Source organism: Oryctolagus cuniculus, chromosome 12 (genome assembly GCF_964237555.1).
Source record: "Oryctolagus cuniculus chromosome 12, mOryCun1.1, whole genome shotgun sequence".
Classification (NCBI taxonomy): Eukaryota; Metazoa; Chordata; class Mammalia; order Lagomorpha; family Leporidae; genus Oryctolagus; species Oryctolagus cuniculus.
The window spans coordinates 102,969,207-102,989,882 of NC_091443.1; the positions used below are offsets into that span (position 1 = coordinate 102,969,207).

General features: G+C 43.9%; 1 protein-coding gene across 1 annotated transcript in view; it reads left to right on the top strand.

The window, feature by feature from the left end:
• Positions 1–20,676, top strand: part of EFL1 (elongation factor like GTPase 1) — a 143,069-nt gene that overhangs the window by 57,770 nt on the left and 64,623 nt on the right. Inside the window, exon 15 of the mRNA XM_002721464.5 lies at positions 851–989. Within this exon, the coding sequence (XP_002721510.2) occupies positions 851–989 (139 nt within the window). The remainder of the gene's footprint in view (positions 1–850; positions 990–20,676) is intronic.

The window sequence follows — 20,676 nt, forward strand, 5'->3', positions numbered from 1 at the left end:
CCTACTCTATTTGTGATGTTAGTTATCATTGTGTATGTTGTATCTTAGACATTTTTCTCCTTAGAGCACTAGTGCGGCTCTTTGGGCCTGTGAGTACCAAGGATATGCCTATTGGTTGATTGAGGTGCTTTCTGGATACTTGAATTTATATGGAGGATATATTTCTGAAGACTTCCCATAACTCAAAACTTGAATCATTCGAGACAGTATGTCCATCAGAATAAATATGTAGGGTGTTGATACATCTTTTCTGTGTGTAGCGTGGTTGTGCCGTGTATGTGTCCTCTCTCCTCTTTGCTGTTCCCAGTGTTTCACAGTGGGCTCTTGCAGATTAGTGGCGTGGCATGTAATAGTTCTTTGACATGTTTTGTGGCATTTGTGTAACAGCTAACTACCCTTCCAAGGGCACTTCCCTATGTTGCCTGGCATTAACACCAATCCATGGTGAATGTTTGACAGACATTATAATTTGAATGATGATAGCAATAATAAATGTTAAAATAATATCACAGTAGTTACCAAAACTGGTGATGACAGAGTTCACATAAATACCAGCAAGGAGGTAAGAGGATCAGATGAAGTGGCGCTACCAGATCGCACAGAATTTATATTACTTAACTATAGATTATATGATTAAAGTGGGGTTCTGGGTGACTTTTTTGCTGTTTGAAAGGTTTCAGTATTTCAAATTTTATTTGTTAAGTGAGACTTTATTTGTGTTATGCCATTTTAAATCTGTTAATCCCTGGTTTACATGCAGTGAGGTGATCCATATCTTAGCTGATGAATGACGTGACTGTGGGTACCACTTAGTGCTTTCAGGTGCCTCTTACCACTGTTTCTTTGCCAGGTGCCATCGGGCTTCTCGACTCCAGCAGATGACCTTCCCCCGGTCCCCCACCTGGCGTGCTGTACCCTGGAAAGCCTGTACCTCCTGATGGGAAGGGAACTGGAAGATCTAGAGGAAGTGCCTCCAGGAAACGTGCTAGGTAGAGTGCTGCTGTGCCTTCTGTCTGTACTCCACTCCCAGAGATACCTAGCGTCTTGCAGGACGTGGGAGCTTTTGGAAGGGACTGGAACTTCATGTGGGTGCTTTTTTCTGGTGTCTTGTCTTAGTGCATTTGACATACAAGGTTGTGGATCAGCTACTTGCTGTGAGTGACAGTTCTGTTTTAAAAATGTGCTACTTAATCTGTGAATGCTGTACCCTAAGCAGGGTTTCATTTTTGGGGGAGAGGGATAATTTCTATTCACAAAAAATTACACTAGATGACACATTTCTCTTTCTACAGATTTGCTTCTATTGGAAACTGTTCTATTATAAAGATCTCTTTAAGCTCATTGCCTTTTCCCCCCATTTTTTACCCTTTGCATATTGCTTTACTATCAGTAGTTAATCCTTAATTTTTATGCATGTGTGTATTGTTCTTCTCCACCATAGTGTTTATTACTCACTTAACTTCTGCCCTCATGTGTATAATTCACTTTTTGAGGTCCTCAGCCTAACCATAAATATTTATATTGAAGAATTTCTCTTGGATCATCACAGGAATCAGTGTGCACTATGGAATATTGTGTCCCATTATACTTTCAGATTTGGAACCTTGGGGTCATTCCCAACTGTTGTTTCAGAAAAAGCTGGTATATAAGGAAGGGCTGCCAAAGGTGGAAGCTTTGAGAGCAAAGGAGGAGGTAGACAAATCCAGGGTTACACAGCTTGTAATGTATCAGGGACTTACAGGCAGGCGTCTGTCTTGGGTGACTGTAAGACGAGGGCATCCCTGCACCTCAAAGCTGGAGAAAAATAGAAGCTATGCTAGGCAAAACCAGCCAGAATGAATCTGAACTTCTCAGGCATCTGGTGAGAGACATTCCGGCTGCCAGTGTCCAGCACAAAGGGCTCAGCAGATTATCTTAACAACTTTCTTTACCCCGTAAGGTTTCAGATGACTGTCAGGGTCACCTACAGTGCAGGGTGGTGCTTAGGACCATCATGACTGCAGGCAGGAGAAGCTCAGCTCAGAGCGATTTATTGGGTGATTATTAGGGAGTTCTTTTCATTTTGTAGGGGAAAGGTCTAAGTTGTTGGTCCAGGATAGCCACTGTGTGCATCTTGTGGGCTTTAATCCAAGAAATTTGTTGAAGTAGTTTTACCACTCCTCTGTAGAGAACCACTTTTTTTCTTCATTTCTTAATTACTCTGTAACATTTTTTTTTTTTTTTGCATGAAAGTAGAATTTCTAGCTCCTGATGAATGTTACATATTCTTTTCTACCCCTTTGGAAAATGCTATTGAACCTTAACAGTTGATGTAACTATGAGCTGTAGGCTGTACCTTCCTTGGGGTAATCGTAGAGCTCAGAGTCAGTCTTCTTTGTTTCCTGTGGAATAGGAAGTGGAAGATGTCCAACAGGACGCTCAAACAAAAGACAAGGTCTGCTGTTGAGTGACAGACAGCTTTTGTGAAGTCTCTAGATAGGCCTGGTCTGTGTGTTCTTTCCCTAGTAGAAGTTAGGAACACAACATGCATTAGTGTCTGGTGTCCTGCTTTCTTTGTTTCTTTTTTTATGCTAAGGTTTTTTGGTTTTTTGTTTATAATTTTATTTAAGGTAAACAAATTTCATGTATTTCATGTATACAGATTTAGGAACATAGTGATACTTCCCACCCTACACTCCCTTCCACCCGTGCTCCCACCCTTCCTTCTCCTTCTTCTCCCAATCCGTCTCTTAATTTTTAGTGATCTACTTTTGTTTATTTTATACTAATAATATTAGCCCTACACTAAGAGTTAAGAAATAGTAAGAAGGAAAAAAAACAGAAACACAGTTCAGGGCTATAAATAATCATCGAAGCTCAAAATGTCAATTTCACTCCTATACATTACATTTTTTGTACTTTATTGTCACAGATCAGGGAAAATAGATCTACCACATGACCCAGCAGTCTTACTCCCGGGAATTTATTCAAGGGAAATGAAATCAGCACATGAAAGAGTTATCTGTACCCCCAAGTTCATTGCAGCTCAAGTCACAATAGCTAAAATACAGAATCAACCCAGATGAAGACTGGATAAAGAAATTACAGTATATACACACAATGGAATACTACTAAACTATAGAAAAAGAATGAAATCCTGTCTTTTGGAATTAAATGGATGCAACTGGAAACAATTATACTTAGTGAAATAAGCCAGTCCCCAAAACACAAACACTATATGTTTTCCCTGTGTAGATTGATTTCTGGAGTTTCTGTTCTCTTCCATTGGTCTATATTGGTTCTATTTGTTGTATAAGGTTGCTTTAACTGTTTGGGATCTCTTGTTTTCATATGAACTTTAGCATCATTTTTTCTAGGTCTGAGAAGCATGTTGGTATTTTGATTGAGATCGCACTCAATCTATACATTGCTTTTGGTAGTATAGACATTTTGATGATATTGATTCTTCCAGTCCACAAACATGGACGATTTTTTCTGTTTTTCTTTTTGTGTCTTTTATTTTTTTCTTTAATGTTTTGTAATCTTCATCATAAAGAACTTTCACCTCCTTGATTAAATGTATTCCAAGGTATATAATTTGTTTTGTAGCTATTGTGAATGGGATTGATCTTTGAAGTTCTTTCTCAGCCATGACATTGTCTGTGTATACTGAGCTATTGATTATTCTCTGTTAATTTTATACCCTGCCACTTTACAAAGCTCTTTTATGAGTTCCAATAGTCTCTTAGTGGAGTCTTTTGGTTCCCCTATGTATATAGATTTCATGTCATCTGCTAACAGGGATAATTTGACTTCCTTCTCTCCAATTTATATCCCTTTGATTTTTTTTCTTGCCTAATGGCTCTAGCTAACACTTGCAGGACTGTATTGATTAGCAGTAGTTAAAGTGGGCATCCTTATCTGGTTCTAGATCTTAGTGGAAATGCTTCCAACTTTTCTACATTCAGTAGGATGCTGGCTGTGTGTTTATTGTAAGTTACCTTGAAAGGATGTTGTATTTCATCCAGTGCTTTCTCTGCATCCATTGAGATAATCATATGGTGTTTATTCTTCAGTTTGTTCATGTGATTTATTGATTTGAGAGTGCTGGACCATCCCTGCATACCAGAGATAAATCCCACTTGTTCCAGGTGAATGATCTTTCTGATGTGTTGTTGTATTTTATTAGCTAGTATTTTGTTTAGGGTGTTTGCATCTATGTTCACAGTGATATTAGACTATAGTTCTCTTTCTCTGTTGTATGTTTTTTTGGTTTAGGAATTAAGGTGATGCAGGTTTCATAGAAAGAGTTTGGGAGGATTCTGTCCATTTGAATTGTTTTGAATAGCCTGAGAAGAATTGGAATTAGTTATTATTAAAAGTCCAATAGGGGCCGGCGCCGCAGCTCAATAGGCTAATCCTCCACCTGTGGCGCTGACACCTCAGGTTCTAGTCCCAGTTGGGGCACTGGATTCTGTCCTGGTTGCTCCTCTTCCTGTCCAGCTCTCTGCTGTGGCCCAGGAGTGCAGTGGAGGATGGCCCAAGTCCTTGGGCCGTGCACCCGGGATGGCCCAAGTCCTTGGGCTGTGCACCCGCATGGGAGACCAGGAGAAGCACCTGGCTCCTGGCTTTGGATCGGTGCAGTGTACTGGCTGCAGTGCACCAACCACAGCAGCCATTGGGGGGTAAACCAACAGAAAAAGGAAGACCATTCTCTCTGTCTCTCTCTAACTCTGCCTGTCAAAAAAAAAAAAAAAAAAAAAAAAGTCCAATAGAATTCAGCAGTGAAGCTATCTGGTCCTGGGCTTTTCTTTGTGGGGAGCATCTTTATTACTGATTCAGTCTCCATCTTGGTTATTGGTCTGTTTAGGTTTTCTATGTCTTCATGACTCAATTTTAGTAGATTTTATGTATTCTGAAATTATTCATTCTTGTAGCTTTTCCAATTTTGCCATCAAGGTCTTTGTAGTAATTCCTGATGATTCTTTTTATTTATGTGGTATATGTTGTTGAATTTCCTTTTTCATATCTGATTTTATTAATTTGGGTTGGTTGGGCCAATGGTGTATCAATTTTGTTTATTTTTTCAAAAAACCAGCTCTTCATTTCACTGATCTTTATGTTTTGTTGTTGTTGTTGTTTCAATTTTGTTAATTATTTCTTTCCTCCTACTAATTTTGGGTTTGGTTTGTTGTTTTTCTAGGTCCTTGAGAGACACTGATAGCTCATTTGGTCCATAATGTTGATTAGCTCCATTGTTTTTTCTTTGTTGATTTTTTTGTTTACTTGATCTGTCCATGGATGAAAGTGGGGTGTTTAAGTCACCTGTTACTATTTTATTGGGTCCGTGTCTACCTTTAGATATGTTAACATTTGTCTTAAGTAGCTAGACACCTTGATATTGGGTGCCTAGATATTTATTATCATCACATCTTCCTTTTGAATTTATCCCTTTATCATTATATACTGTCCTTTGTCTCTTTTAAGAGGTTTTGAGTTAAAGTTTATTTTGTCTAGTATTGGGATGGCTTTTATGCTTCTTTTTGCTGTCCATTAACATGGAATATCTTTTTCCATGCTTCCACTTTCAGTCTGCATGTGTCTTTGTTGGTTAGGTGTGTTTCTTGTAGGCAGCAAATAGCTGCTTCTTGTTTTTTAATCGACTAAGTCAGTCTTTATCTTCTAATTGGAGAATTTAAGCCATTTACATTCAGGGTTACTATTAATAGGTAATGACTTGGCCCTGCCATTTTCCCTAAATATGCTTCTTGCTTTCTTTGGATTTCCTTTGTAGTTTTATTGGAAGACTTTCTGCCTTCACGTTCTTTCATAATGGTGACTATCCTTCTGTGTTTCTGTGTGTAGCACATCGTTAAGCTTCATTTGTAAGGCTGGGTGAGTGTTGACAAATTCTTTAAATTTCTGTTTGTTATGGAAGATCTTCATTTCACCTTCGTTCATAAATGAGAGCTTTGCAGGTTATAGTATTCTGGGTTGACAGCTTTTTTCTCTTAAGACTTTTAGGATCTTTTGTTTGTGTGTTATTGTTGAAAGTTTGACTACAATATAAAGCGATGAAGATCTTTTCTGGTCATGTCTATTAGGAGTTCTGTGTGCCTTGTGTACCTGGACATCCCTTTCTTTCTCCAAATTATGGAAGTTTTCTGTCATTATTTCACTAATCCATTCTTTCTTTCTACACCTTCAGAAACTCCTAAGACCTGTATGTTGGGTTATTTGATAGTATCACATAAATCTCCAACACTTTAATTTTCCAAGTATCTTCTTCTTTGTTTTGGTCTGAGAAATTTTCACAGATTTGTCTTCTAACTCGGATATTCTTTCTTCTATCTTACCAGGTCTGTTGTTAAGGGCTTCCACTGTATTTTTATTTGACATATTGAATTTCTCATTTCTGATATTTCGGTTTGATTTCTCTTCAAAATCTCAATCTCATGGGAGAATTTTTCTGCCATGCCATGTATGGATTTCTTTAACTTGTCAATATTTTTTTTTAAGATTTATTTATTTACTTGAAAGGCAGAGTTACAGACAGAGAGCAGCAGAGACAGAGACATCTTCTATCTGCTGGTATATTTCCCAAATGGCTACAATGGTCGGAACTGGGCCAACCAGAAGCCAGGATCCAGGAGCTTCTTCCGGGTCTCCCACACTGGTGCAGGGGCTAAGCACTTGGGCCATCCGTGTTTCTCTTAGGAAGCGAGCACTAGGATCAAGGCCTTCCGGTGGGACTCATGTTGTTATTCAGCAAGAAACTCCCCTCCCGGGACTTCTTTATATTCTGATTTTTGTGGTTTTATTGTAAGGCTACCCCTAGCTGCAAGGGAGGCCTGGAGTAAGCATTTTACCCTGACAGTCTCTGTAGTAGAGGCAGAAGCTGTTGACATTGTGAGTGGCTTTCAGATGGCCAGTCCACATTGTCATGTTCCCCTGCCATTGGCCTGGTGATGCCCGAGGCCCATCCATCAGTGTTCCATTTCTTTACATTGTGTAGAAAAGCAGTCTACCAGATGGAGTATGGGTATAATATTGAAAGAGTAAGAACCCTGTTACCACTTGGATTCACCTTTAGAATGGAAACAGATGATGATTGTTTTCCTCCTTGCTAAAATCTGTTTGAGCGCTCTGTATGACTAGAAAGCATGAGTACCAAAATGTCAGCCATCATTTTGCCACTGATCAGTCACATGGCCTTGGCCAGTTGTGTAGCCTTGCTGGGCTTTGGTTTTTCCAATGATTTAGACTGGAGCAGTGAGGACTCATTCCTTTGGTGGAAACAGAGCAGCCACTTGTCACTGTCTTGTAAGAAGGCGGTGGATCTCCAGGGATTCTTCGATTTACCCTAACAGTTGTGTCTGTCATATAGCTTAAACTGAAAGGACAAAACATGAAGTAGCGTTGTGTGGAGTCCACTTGTGGCTGTGACTCTAAGATACTTTGCATTCCTTATACCGTAATGGCAGGGTCACTTCCTGGTGGAGAAGGAGTGAGGTAAGACTTCTTACTGCCTATTTCATGAAAATGTTCCCTGATTACATCCCAGGGTCAGAAAAATTCTGAAGTACATTACGTCCTACTTCTCCGACTTGTGTTTCTTAAAGAAACCCCTTATCTGAGTCGTTGGGTTTTAATAGGTCTCTTGGTTGGATTGATCACCCATTTACCTGACTCCATGGAAACATCTTGAAACAGTTACCAACCTCAGAGTCATAGAATTGCCTTTCCAGGCAGAAAGGAGTGGTTCATTGATTGAAAACACAGACCATATGTTAGCAGTAGCAGCCCTTTCATAAGCCAGGTGTTTAATAAAAGCAACGTTTCAAAGCTAGGAGTAGGTTAAGACAGGACAGCAGCGGGGCCAGAGTGCCGAATGTGTTTAGAGGGGAGAAGCAGACAGCTCGGGAGAGGGCCAGCTGGCAGCCTGGGGTGCCGAACGCCCGCGGGGTGACTGGGACCAGCGTTCTTTTCCTCTGGAACCGGTTTGTCTTCTCAGGTGGGTTTGAAATGGAAAGAGTATCGTGACTGAATTTGGCTGAAGTAATCTATGCGTGTCCCAGTGGCCTGTTTCTGCATAATAATCCACTCAAAGCCCGGTCACTTCACATAAAGATGGCTCTTAGTGCTTTGTGCATCTCCAGTTTGGGTATGGTTTGATGGAGACAACCCATGTGTGTCCGTGCGACGCCTAGGGCCTGGAGTCACAGGAAAGCCTTCTCAGTCAAGTGTCTGGAGGTGTGCTGGCCGTGGCTGAGGCCTTGGCGGTGGCTGCCTGGCTCTTCACCGCACAGTGGCTGGGTGTCACAGGCAGGCGTCCTAACCGGGAGACACAGGTGGCCGCCAGATCCTCTCTGATGACCTAGCCTCCAAGGCCTGCAGCCTGCCTTCTGCCACATTTGGTTTGTAAGAAGTGAGTCATTAAGATAGCCCATATTCAGAGAGGGAGCTGACTCCCCCATTGGATGGGAAGCTTGTCAAAGAGGTTTTAAAATAACCACGCCCCTAATCATAGCTAATTTCTTGTTTTCATTTGCATTTTGGCAGACAGACCCTGGGCAGCACACATTCAGAGAGAGGTGTTCAGAATGATCAGGGCAGGTCTGCAGATGCCTTTTTTTTTTTTTTTTTTTTTTTTTTTAGCTTTTGTTAGCATAGGGAAAAAGTCTTTTCTATTTAATAAGAAAGTAGTAGAACGTGACGTGACGGATACACCCATATGCTCTTCATCAGGAACGATACAGGGTCAGTAACTTTACCAAGTGCAGATGAAAATCTTTTGTTGGAGAAGGAAATGAAAATATTATATGGCATTCTTGGACAATTCAGTGTTGTGTTGTCAAATTCTAAAGAAAAGCTCTTTTATGGGAACTTGAAAAATGCAGATTTCACATTTGAACCCAGCTATAACTCACTTAGAGAACTTACACATACTGATAAGTGTGGAGTAGAATTCGTGGTCTGGAAAGAGTTGATTTAAAGTTGAAAATAGTTTAATTCCAACCTGATGTTTGTGAAGTCGGTATAGATGTAGCCAGAGAGCCTGCACCACGTTGCATACACAATAGTCCTTTGTTCAGTGCCCTACTGAGAGGTCTCTAAAAATAAATGTTTGCTACAGGCGCCTATTAAATGTGAGAGGAAATTGAATTAGAAATCCACATCTTTAGCCTTCTCAAAGATCTCTTCCATATGTTTACATCTTTAAAAGTTCAGAGACGTGTTCTGAGAGGAAACTTGATAGTCTTCTTTTCACAGCATGAGGAAAATAATAAATATTAATTAACCTTTTTCTGAACCAGTTTTAGTTCTGCTGTGGTTGCTTTTTGGTTTGGTGGGAAAGTCAGTGTTGGTAATCAGTGTGGACTGAATGCAGAGGGAGAGAGAAAATACGTGTGTGAGGGAGGCAGAGAAGAGAGGGAGAGGCGGAGCAAGAATCCGTAGTTGTGGGGTAACGTGGGAGTCAGAAACCCTTTAAGAGTTTTATTAGCAAATCTGTTTTAAGGGAAATCTCAACAGTACTGGCTCTTAGCCTTGATGGTGATTTTAATACTTTTAATTTTCTTGCTAGTGAATTTTTTTTAAATGTATTTTGTTCTCAACATTTCCACTTGAAGAGAACCTATTCCACTTCAGTAAAAACTGGTTTGTCCTGGTTGTAATGGATTTCACTTTACAAATGCTTCTCTTCCTTCCTAGTAGTTATGTGTCTGATTTCATTTTGGTTTTGTATTGCTGATGAGAATATGGGAAGTAGTAACAGCCATTGCTGCTGTTCTGTGTGGTTCTTTCCTGACTTTAATGTAAATGCCTCTGGTGTTTTATTTTCATATTTGTTTCTGCTTTTGGATTCATGATATCACTTGCATTGCAAGGAAAGTTTTTCTTTTTAAGTAAAAAAACAAAAAACAAAAAAAAAAAAACAAAAAACAAAAACCAGGAACAGATACTGAGTTTTCCTGGTGCATTCTCAGCACCTGAAGACAAAGTTAAAGGGATTTTCTCATTTCTGTAACTGATGTCATGAGTTGTGTTTAATTTTGTGATTATTAAGATGCCCTTGAATTTCCAGGGCCAGGGGAGGGAGGAACAGCCCTTGACCATTGCATAATTGCATATTATTTTCAAACATTGTTAGGTCACTCGTGTTTTATCCAGATTTTACTTGCATAACAAGTAAAATTTTGCTTTTCTGGTGTCATGTTGGTACCAAAATGGGAAGCTTCCATGTTTTTCACTCTGCAGAGCCACATTGTCTGACTGGAAGCCACTAGCTACATCCAGTTGTTTATACTCAGATAGACTGAAATCAGAAAATGTTTAAGTATAAAGTTTATTTTATCTTTTTGGTTACCAGCATTATACTAGTGTGAAACAAATGAGAAAGTAAGGATGGTTTTCGTTGCTTTCTATTCTGTAGACAGTTTGAAGGGCATAGGCATTTTATGGTCCTTGAAATCTTGATATTGACACCTGTGACACCAGCTATACCTAGTTTGTGAACTCTGATTTGTTAGTATTCTTAGTTGTTATTGTGCCTTTCAGGTTCTTTTTGCTGTTTTTTCTCTTTGTCGGTGATACTTCATACTTTCATAGATAAGCCAATTGATCATTCATTTGCATGGAGACTAATATTAATATTTATTACAACAATAACATCAGCAATTAACATCTATTAGTGATTACTATGTGCGAGAAGCTACACTGAATATTTGAGAATGATTTGCCTTATTTATACCCTGCTGAATGAGATGGATACATTTTACACATGGGAAAATTGACGTTTACAAAGATTTAAGTAACTTTCTGTGGTTCTGGGATAGTTGTCTGCTTCTGTGGCCTGTGGTTATTTAACCTTTTTATTTCTGTATTATTTAGGGGGTTTTCTCTAAATCACTCACGTTAGTGGTTTGTTTTATTGTATCTTTCCTTCTGTCCTTAAAGGACCCATTTCTCATATATTTCAGTTATTTTATTACATTAATTCACACAGCGTGTTTATTAAGGCTTACTTTCTGTCTTTAGGTTGTTTTACATTTCTTACTTAGAAGATAATTCATTTGTTTCTTTTCCAAAGGAAAGCATTAGTGGCATGAATCTTAGTATACGGTGGCTGAATTTCTTTAATCTCTTGTACAGTGATCTTTCCATCATTAGGTCTTTATGTGTGCTGTAATTCAACACCTCCTAACCAGCGGACTGCAGTTGCACTTTGGTACAACAAACGTCAGCTCCCTTACACCCTTGAAGCTTCTGATTGGTTTATGGGAAGACAGGAGTCCCCTTGTCTATCACCTTGTGTGTGTGTGTGTGTTTAAGATTTACTTATTTATTTGAAAATCAGAGTTACACAAAGAGAGGAGGTGCAGAGAGAGAGAGAGGTCTTCCATCCACTGGTTCACTCCCTAGTTGGCTGCAATGGCCGGAGCTGTGCTAATCCAAAGCCAGGAGCTTCTTCTGGTCTTCCACGCAGGTGCAGGGGCCCAAGGACTTGGACCATCTTCTACTGCTTTCCCAGACCATAGCAGAGAGCTGGATTGCAAGTGGAGCAGCTAGGACTCGAACCAGTGCCCATATGGGATGCCGGCACTGCAGGCAGCAGCTTTGCCCGCTACGCCACAGCACCGGCCCTGTCTATCACCTTATATCGGATTCTTAGCATACAGTTTGGTAAAATGCTTTTTATGTTTTTTAAGATGTGTCTGTTAAAACTCTTTTCACTGACTGAAGTGACCGGCTGTGACCACATAACTTGTTAACAACATACATTTATTTATTAATTAATAAAGTCAGAGAGCTCCCACCTGCTGGTTCACTCCCCAAATGCGTGCAATGGCTAGGGTTGGGCTGGGCTGAAGCAAGAGGCTGGAACTCAATCCAGATCTCCCACAGGGGTGGCAAGAACCCAGTTATTTGAGCTACCATTGTGCCTCTCATGTGCACATTGTCAGGAAGCTGGAGTCAGGAGCCAAAGCTGAGAATGAAACCCAGGCTCTACCACATGGGATACAGGCATCCTAACCAGCATCTTAATTACCAGGCTTGATTAGATAATCCAGCCTCATAATCTGAGAACTGCTTGTCTGTTAATAAACACGTCCACTCTGGGCATCATAAGAGACAGCGAGTTATGTTCTTCCCTCCCATCTCCACATAGTAGGTTTCTCTTTCACTCTTTACTAGTGCTTACAAGGTGGAGGCCAGATCTTTAGGGGAGATGAAGCAAGACACAATTGAAACAGTTTTTGCACAAACATGTCAGTTAAAGGAAGGAGAAAAATGGGATAATAGGTTCAAGAAATAGTTGGGTCAGGGAAGAGAGAGAGAGACAGACGCTGGAGTGTAATTATACTTATTTAAATCAGTGAAAAAACGCTGGTGCCGCGGCTCACTAGGCTAATCCTCCACCTTGCGGCGCCAGCACACCGGGTTCTAGTTCCGGTCGGGGCTCCGGATTCTGTCCCGGTTGTTCCTCTTCCAGTCCAGCTCTCTGCTGTGGCCCAGGAGTGCAGTGGAGGATGGCCCAGGTGCTTGGGCCCTGCACCCCATGGGAGACCAGGAGAAGCACCTGGCTCCTGCCATTGGATCAGCGCGGTGCGCCGGCTGCAGCGGCCATTGGGGTAAACCAATGGAAAAGGAAGACCTTTCTCTCTGTCTCTCTCTCTCACCGTCCACTCTGCCTGTCAAAATAAATAAATAAATAAATCAGTGAAAAAGAAGTAGCATAGGGGAAATGAAAGACACAGTGAGAAAGAATGTGCCTCATTTATTTGAGAGACAAGTGGACATTTATTTGAGAGAGGTGTGTTGTGGCATTGAGGGAGGAGAGAAAGCACCGTCCACTGGTTCCCTACCCCAGTGCCCATGAAGCTGGGAGTGAGGGGCTTAGTTCAGGTTTCCCACCTGGGTGACAGAACGCAGCTGTGTAGGCCATCACCCCTGCCTACCGGAGTGTACATTATCAGAAAACTGCAATCAGGAGCCTGAGCCAGGCATCAGACCCAGTGACTTTGATATGGGTGACCTAACCAGAGTCTTAACTGCTCAGCTAGACACTCACCCTTGCACTGAAATTTAAATCACTAGAGACATAGGTGTGTAGCCTCTCCCACCTCAGCACTGTGAAAGCGTGGACATCTAAAAGAGTGAGGCAGGTTTGCAACGTGGCAAGTGCATGGGTGTCGCTCCCCCTCTTCACGGAGGAACGACACAGGACCCTGCGCTGTTCTTTCGTCTTCTCGGCCCTCCCCGGGTTTGCTGCTGGTTCTTCCCAGGTTGGCTACCATCCCTTCCACCTCCGTGGAAGGGCGGTTCCCCCTGCCACCTTCCCCACTTCCGCGGGGGAGCGGCACACCGCCGGCCAGCTCTCTCGGGGGCTGCTCAGGTGTTCCTTCAGATAGATGTTCCCGGTGCATGTTGTCTCTCTCCTTCTTTATAGTCCTCTTCCGCCAATCCCAACTCGGCTACCCACACGCCATGTACGCTGCTCTCCTGCAATCAGGAGCAGGTCCTGCTGTTTATTGGTTGAACTGGAGGCAGCTGTGTAGAAGCTGTTTCCTCCTCTCCCAGCACCGTATTGTGGGAGAGCCGATGCATAGAATAAGTCTTAATTCCAGTAATTCAGTCCAGTCCGGGTTGCTCCCCACACATGGGAAGCTGCAGTGAGCATGTTGTAGCAAGGCATCAGCATCAGCTTGCGTCTTGACTAACCTGGGTTGCTGTGAGGCTCTGGGAAGAGGTAGAGATAGGAAGTTCAGTGAGTATTGTGCAGACATGGAAATGCAAGGCTAGGGGCTGGCGCTGTGGCCTAGCAGGTGAAAGCCACCACCTGCAGTGCCGGCATCCCATATGGATGCCAGTTCAAGTCCCAGCTGCTCCACTTCCGATCCAGCTCCTGGCTTTGCATCGGAGCAGCTCCGGCCGTTGCGGTCATCTGGGAAGTGAACCAGCGGATGAAAGATCTCTCTCTCTCTCTCTCTTTTTTTCTCTCTCTGCCTCTCTCTGTGTAACTGACTTTCAGATAAATAAATAAATCTTTAAAAAAAAAAAAAGAAAGAAATGCAAGACTGACCTAAGGGAAGTACCCGTCAGAGAGGGACTCCAGGCTGCTCTTAGACAGTTTGGGGCTTCCTTGGGTGTAAACTTAGAGGAAGTGTCACTGGGACCATCTTTTCTTCAAGTGTTGGGCCCTCCTGCTTCTGGTTGTAAGGGTATGGGCAGGCTCACCTGCTAGCAGACTCGGCTGATAGGCTTGTGTGTCTTCATTTCCATGTGTGGTTTTGGCCCAAAAACAGTAGTTGAAAAAATGAACAACTATTTTTAGAATTTGCACCTAATAATGACTAGACTGCAGATCATATTCCATTCCAGAGATACACTGGCAAGGTGCTTGTGAAATGAGTATTGAATTGTCATCATAGTTGTCATGCCAACACCGGGCAGGCCAGGGATGCCAAGGACTGGGCTGTAGCTAAACTAATAAGATGATAGATGATCAGATGTAAGAAACTGGAAGCAAGAAAGAACGGATGGTAATGGACCAAACAGAGGTCAGGTTCCAGAAAGTAGCGATGAGCATTTGACCCGACTGTTTTTAGCACTTGACAGAACAGGAGCATAATTGGAATTTTGTTTTTGCTTTGATGAAGATCAGAAGATATATTCTTGAAGCTTCATACAGCAGTCTTCTTGTTGACATGATCAGAACGGATTTTTTTCCAGCAGACAACCAACTGATTGTCAAAGGAGCATTAAAAAAGGTTTAGGGGCAAGTGTTGTGGTACAGTGGGTAAGCTGCCGCTTGATGCCTGCAGCATCTAGTACTTGGGTTCAGCATCAGGGTACTTGGGTTCAAGTCTTGGCTCTGCCTACAGTGTGCACCCTGGGTTGGGGGGCAGAAGGAGGTGGGTGGGCAGCAGGTGATGGCTCAAGTTGTTGGGTCCCTGCCATCACATGAGAGACATAGACTGAGTTCTGTGCTCTTGGCTTAAAAGCATAGCCCGGCCCTCACTCTTGTGAGTATTAGTGGGGTAAACCAGCAAATGGAGGATCTTTCTGTCTTTCTGTCTCTCTGCCTTTCAAATAAATAAAGAGGTGAATTAATTTGAAAAAGAAGACAGTACTTTTCTGGTGTAAGAATTTGGTGTTTATTTATTGAAGTTTTTAAAGTATAATTTAAAAATGCAAGTAGGCCACCAGAACCATTCTGGGTGAAAGCACTCTGTCGTACTAGAGACGTCCATTGAAAGGAGTCCTCCGACAACGTATGTAAAACAGGAATCAGATGCACTTGCTGCTCCGGAAACTCAGACCCTCCCTCTTCCTAGTTATTCAGGGTGATGGGAGGAGTTAGTCTTCCTAAGAATCAAGACAGAGGGTGAATCACAGAAATGCCTGAATTGTGCACAGTGGGGTTGGCACTGAGCTGGGTGGGAGTGGGTCCCCAGGTGGGCACAGAGGCTGGCTCCTGAGTCGCAGGAGGCGAGGTTCTGATGAGAAGCAGGTGCACAGGCTGAGACACCGAGCAGGCAGAGTGACTGGTGTCCTAGCTCCTGGGAGAGCCCATGTGCCTGGTCAGCAAAGCCGTGAGCCGTGTGGGGTAGATGTTTTCTCCAGGAAATCATTAAAGCAGGTATATAATCTCTATGATATTCTGACAAAATACAGACTCACAAATCTAAAGCGGATCAGAAAATTGTGGTATTGTTTTCTTAAGAAGAACTGGATAAATTTTCAAGCTGTCACTTACAAGGAAGATCTTCGTTGGAGCCTCTAGAATTGTGTGAAGAGCAGTAGGGATCGAAAGCCTGCAGGTGCTTCCAGGAACAAAACAAGCCGTGGTCTTTGAAGAAGCACGCGGCCGTCTCTCAGTTTTCTAGGTGGGGACAGCAGAGTCATCTCCCTTGACAGGGAAGGCGTCCCTCTGCAGAGATGAGCACTAAGCTGACGCCTTCCTGGCACTTCACGCAACAGATGCCTTAAGGACTGGGCCCGAGGGCCTCACGCTGTCTTGGTGACCCCCGGGTGTGCAGTGTCCTCTGGTCGCAAGTCTGAATCGTGAATCATTTCATAAGACCGCTGCGCTTAGGCGGGAAAACATTAGCCGTCAGATTAGCATTCGTTGTTTTATTTCCTTCAAAGTTTAACGTGTTCTCAGGTACTTGAGGAAGCCAGAAGGCATGGAAATACTTCTTTAGAAGGGAACAGAGTTGCTGTTCCTCATAAAAATGCTGGAATTTGGTAAATGAGAGCAAACCCCTTCTTGGTGTGAACATTTCTCATCAAAGACTGTCGATGTAGTGACGTTTTCCTGAGATTAGATCATCCGGCCGCAGGGCCAAGAGGAGCTTTGTTTAACTCAGGTGGTGCACAGAACCAACTGCTTCCTCCCGCTCATGTGGCCCCGGGTGTCCTGAGAGGCTGTGCCGGGACAGGGCTGAGAAAGGCAAGGCCGTTTGATTCCTGAGAAGCGCAGACATTAGGGGCTTCCTCAGCTCTTTTCTCATGGCCTGATGCAATCCACAGGAGGGCCCTGTCCCACAGGTTGCCAAGCCACAGATGCCCCCCGCCTCTGCAGCACCCTCCCCGTCTCCGGAGCTGTGCAGGCTCCTAAGGGAAGGTGGAGCCAGTTGCCTGCTCATCTGGAGCCTTGTCTGCCCCAGCTGCTGTTTTGTGCAGTGTCCTCAGAGATGGGTAGGGACCCCTCGCTCCTCTGATGCCTGCCTTCTTTTTCACCTTCTCTTCTTCTCCACTGGATGCTTTGGGAGCAGCTGTGTTTGAGCGTTTTCTGTTGGGTATCTCTCCTGTGCCTGGCTGAGCTCCCAAAGGGCATGGGCCAGGCAACCCGAGAGCCAGGGGGTTCAGCTCCGCGCTCTTCCAGATGGCGCTGTGGAGCCAGCCCGCTGTCCGCTCGCCCCTGCTTGACTTCCGCCTCTGTCACTACTGAACCCCCCGCGGACACGTTCTGGGCTCTGCTTTGTGCCCCGCTGTATTCACCCATCTGTAGTGTTAGATTTTGATGATTTTTATAATACACGCTGGACTCCGGGTTTGTCACCGCCAGTGCCGTGATGCTGGCCCCTGGGCACTGTTATTTTTAACTTCTGGAAAGGCCGGCTGCTGTCTCAGCGGCAGATGAATTCTTGCATACCTGGGTGGCCTTCACTCTAGTTTCATTTCTCCGAGTCTCTGGTATTTGGATGAGACCTTTTCCTGTGTTGACACAGCCTTCCCCTCATTTCTGCCTTTCTTTGGACTGGGCCTGGGGGTAGAGAGATTTGAGGGGAGGGAGGCCTGTTAGGTGTCTTCAATAAGCCTGCCTTTCTCGGGATCCAAAGTGTCTTGAGCAAAAAAAAAAAAAAAAAAAAAGATTTTTATGTTGCATGCAGTGAACTGTTGCTTGCTTGAAAAGGTACACCATCAATTGCGTAATTTTGTAGCCTAGTACATGCATCTGTTTTGTGCTTCTGCCCACTAGGTTAGTCCTCCAGCTGGGTACTTAAATTTCACCTGCCAAGTTGTATATAGGCCCTTTACAGTTCTGATCCCAAACTGGACAGTGGGGCGGCCTCTTATCTGCGCAACAGCAGTAGATCACGGCTGTGGGACACCGGCAAGTTGGCCTCTTGTATGACTGTTTCCAGCCCTGAGTCTCTGTCCACGTACAGAAAATTTAATTAGACGATCCCTCATGGTTCTTCTTTCTGAGCTCATTTTCCAAATCCTTCCCCCACCTTCTCCCTACCCTTGTGGTTTCCAGGACCCTCATTGCACTCCCCTCCCCCTGTGACGGTGACTTTCATGCAGCCCCGTGGACGCAGCCCCAGGTACAGGGCCAGTTGGCACACAACAGCCCAGCCCTGCAGAGGTCTCTTCCAGCCAGGGGCTCTGTTAAAGCACCCCTCCTCCTGACTGCACAGGGCCCGGGGGTCATGACTGTGCCTCCAGAGGGGGCCAGGTCGGCTCTGTTGGAACCCTGACACTTTCTGCAAGCCCAAGCGGCGGTCTCCATGTAGCCCGGCCTCATTTCAGGGCAGAGGTTGAGGAGGCTAGCCCAGGCTCCTGGAGGCCCTCACGGGCTGGGGAAAGCCCTCTTCCTTCTGTTGTTCCTGCTCTGGCCGGGCCTCAACCGCACGGGGTTGAACACAAGAGGGCAGCCTTTCCTGCAGATTTTCATCAAATCAGAAAGCAGGAACAAAGACCCGTTCCTCCGAGAGCTCTGCTCCAGCAAACCGCGTGTAAAATGTGTAGGCTCCAGCTCTGTGTGTGTCGGGAGCATGAAGCTGTGGGAGGAGCCAGAGAGCGCTGAGTAGGTCCTGTGCTTTGCTGGGCTGAGGGGCTGTTCACACAACAAGGCTTCTTGTATGTAGGTGCTGTCCACTCTGTCCTGCTGCTCAGCTCAGAGTTGTGCACATGGCCGGCAGGCAGGCATTCCTTAGGGGCCTCAGAGGAACAGCATCATTAATATAAAGAAGTTGAAATTAGTTCGCCTTTGCTGTTCTAGCCTGAGGAATGATGTCAAAGCAGTCATTTGATTTATTTGGTCCCCTTTTTTCTTTCTCTTCCCTTCTCACCTCTCTTTCAACTACTACAGGCATTGCTTCAGTTACATCTTCCTCCTCCCCACACCCACCCACCGGTTTCTTCATCTTGGTTGTTTCTAGCTGGAAAAAGCATCACTATGAAAATGTATACTGTTTCGTGGGCAATAAAGCAGAATGTAAAATAGCAGAAGTATCCTGATCGCCCATGAAATCAGGAGCACGTTCTCACTGCTTTTGTTTCGTGTTTCTCAGATGGCTGTTACTTTACAGCCATTCAGCACATAATTGCATTGATCAACAGATTTCTAAAGATTGGGTCTCCTGATTCAAGTGCAGAGTTGAGGGGAAGGTTGTTACTCCTCCACTGTTGTATCTAAATTCATCTTACTGTTTGACTGTAAGGGCTGGAAGAAATCAGATATGCTTTGAAAATCAAAAAATAAATTCCCTACATCCTGGGGTGAGGGTGGGGGTGGGGTAGAAAGAGGAACATTTTCTTTGAGGTCTCAACTGTAGCAGCAGTTAGTAGATTTATTGAATAATAATAGTTTCCTTCAAAACCACAACCTTCAGTTTTTCTAAAATGACAATAGAAAACTTCCGTTCTAAACAGTTTACAAAATTTATTTCCTTATATTTGCATATCTTTTGTTAAAAGGTACTAATAGGGATGCCACAGTTGTTAATGTTCTTGAAAGATCTATTAAACTAGATTTAACCAACACATATTTAGCACCTATTGCATGCCGGGTGTTCAGGGAGTCAGTTTTGTGTATTTTCTTACTTAAGCCTCACAACAAATCTTAGTGAAAAGTTTTATTATCTTCATTTTGAAGATGAGAAAACAGAGCAAATTTTGCCCTCCCAGGCATCCCATAATAGTTAGGTTTGTTTTCTAAGTTGTGTTGCTGAGATTGGTTGAAGCACTTCTGTTACTGGTTCTGTCTCCATATGCTCATTAAAAATGAAAATAGGCTGTGATGATTTTTGACAGTGTGCTCGTAGAATCCTTGGATTTCCGTTCCTGTAGTCCATGGCTTTTCTCCTGTAAGTGAGGAAGTGAGGCTCAGAGCACGGCCGGGTCCTCTCTAACCTTGGGTACCTGGTAGTGAGAGTTGAGACTGGAACCCAGGTCTTTAAAAGAGGGAAAACCATTAAAAAGGACAGGAGAAGAAATAGCTGGGCCTCTCAGGGAAGAAGAGAGAAGTAGCGATGGGGATTTGTCAGTTTGGTCCAGTTTGGGCAGAGGCCTGGCGCTGTGTGCCTGCCTCTCCCTCCTGCAGACGTGCGCTTCGCTTCCCCGCCCTCCTGAACACACCTGGTGTGGTGCATCTCACACAGGCTGATCTTCTCCTCAAGTGTTCTTTCTCTGCTGCCTGGGGGACTCGGACTCAAGGCCCAGCCCAAACGGCACCACTTCTCCGAAGCCTTCCACAGGTGCTCTAGACAAATACTTCCCGCTCCTTCCTTCTTTTGAGTTCCTATACTTAGTTTAATGCATTTCCCCTAGAACACTTACTCCATTACGTTGTTTGTTTTCGGCTGGTGACTCAGAGCTCCTTGAGGGATGCCAGGGATCATCCTTCTTCAGGTTTCATCCCTAATGTTGAGTCTGGGCCTGATAGACGTGGACATTTATCACTGGGATGCATGTCCAGGTGCAGGTGGGAGGGAATAAATAGATGGCCCTGTGCACCTGTGCAGGTGTGGGACTCCCTCTGAGCACGGAGGGAGAAGAAAATCCTGCGCAGGAGGACAATGGAGCTGTGAGTAGAAGGTCTGGGAGAGGTTCTCACGGATCGTCACTGGTTTGCTGGCCTTGAACCTCTAGAACGTGCATGCGAAAATCGGAAAACAAGCCAGAAAGGGAGACTGGAGGTCCAGCTGGTTGGGAAAGTTGACCTTCTGGGATGTGGCCACCACGTGGTATCTTGTTTGCTTCTTTGTTACGTCTAATGTTCATTATATTCACCAGGAATTCATTTCTCCCAAGGGCCTACATTAATTTAGAGGTGTAGAACTGGAGTAGGCAACGGTGCTGGGTGCTTGTGCACACGTGTAGGCGTTACGTCAGTCTGCCCAGACACAGGGAACCCTAGTAGTGTTCACAGCCTGAAATCTCATAGCGATAAGCATTGCT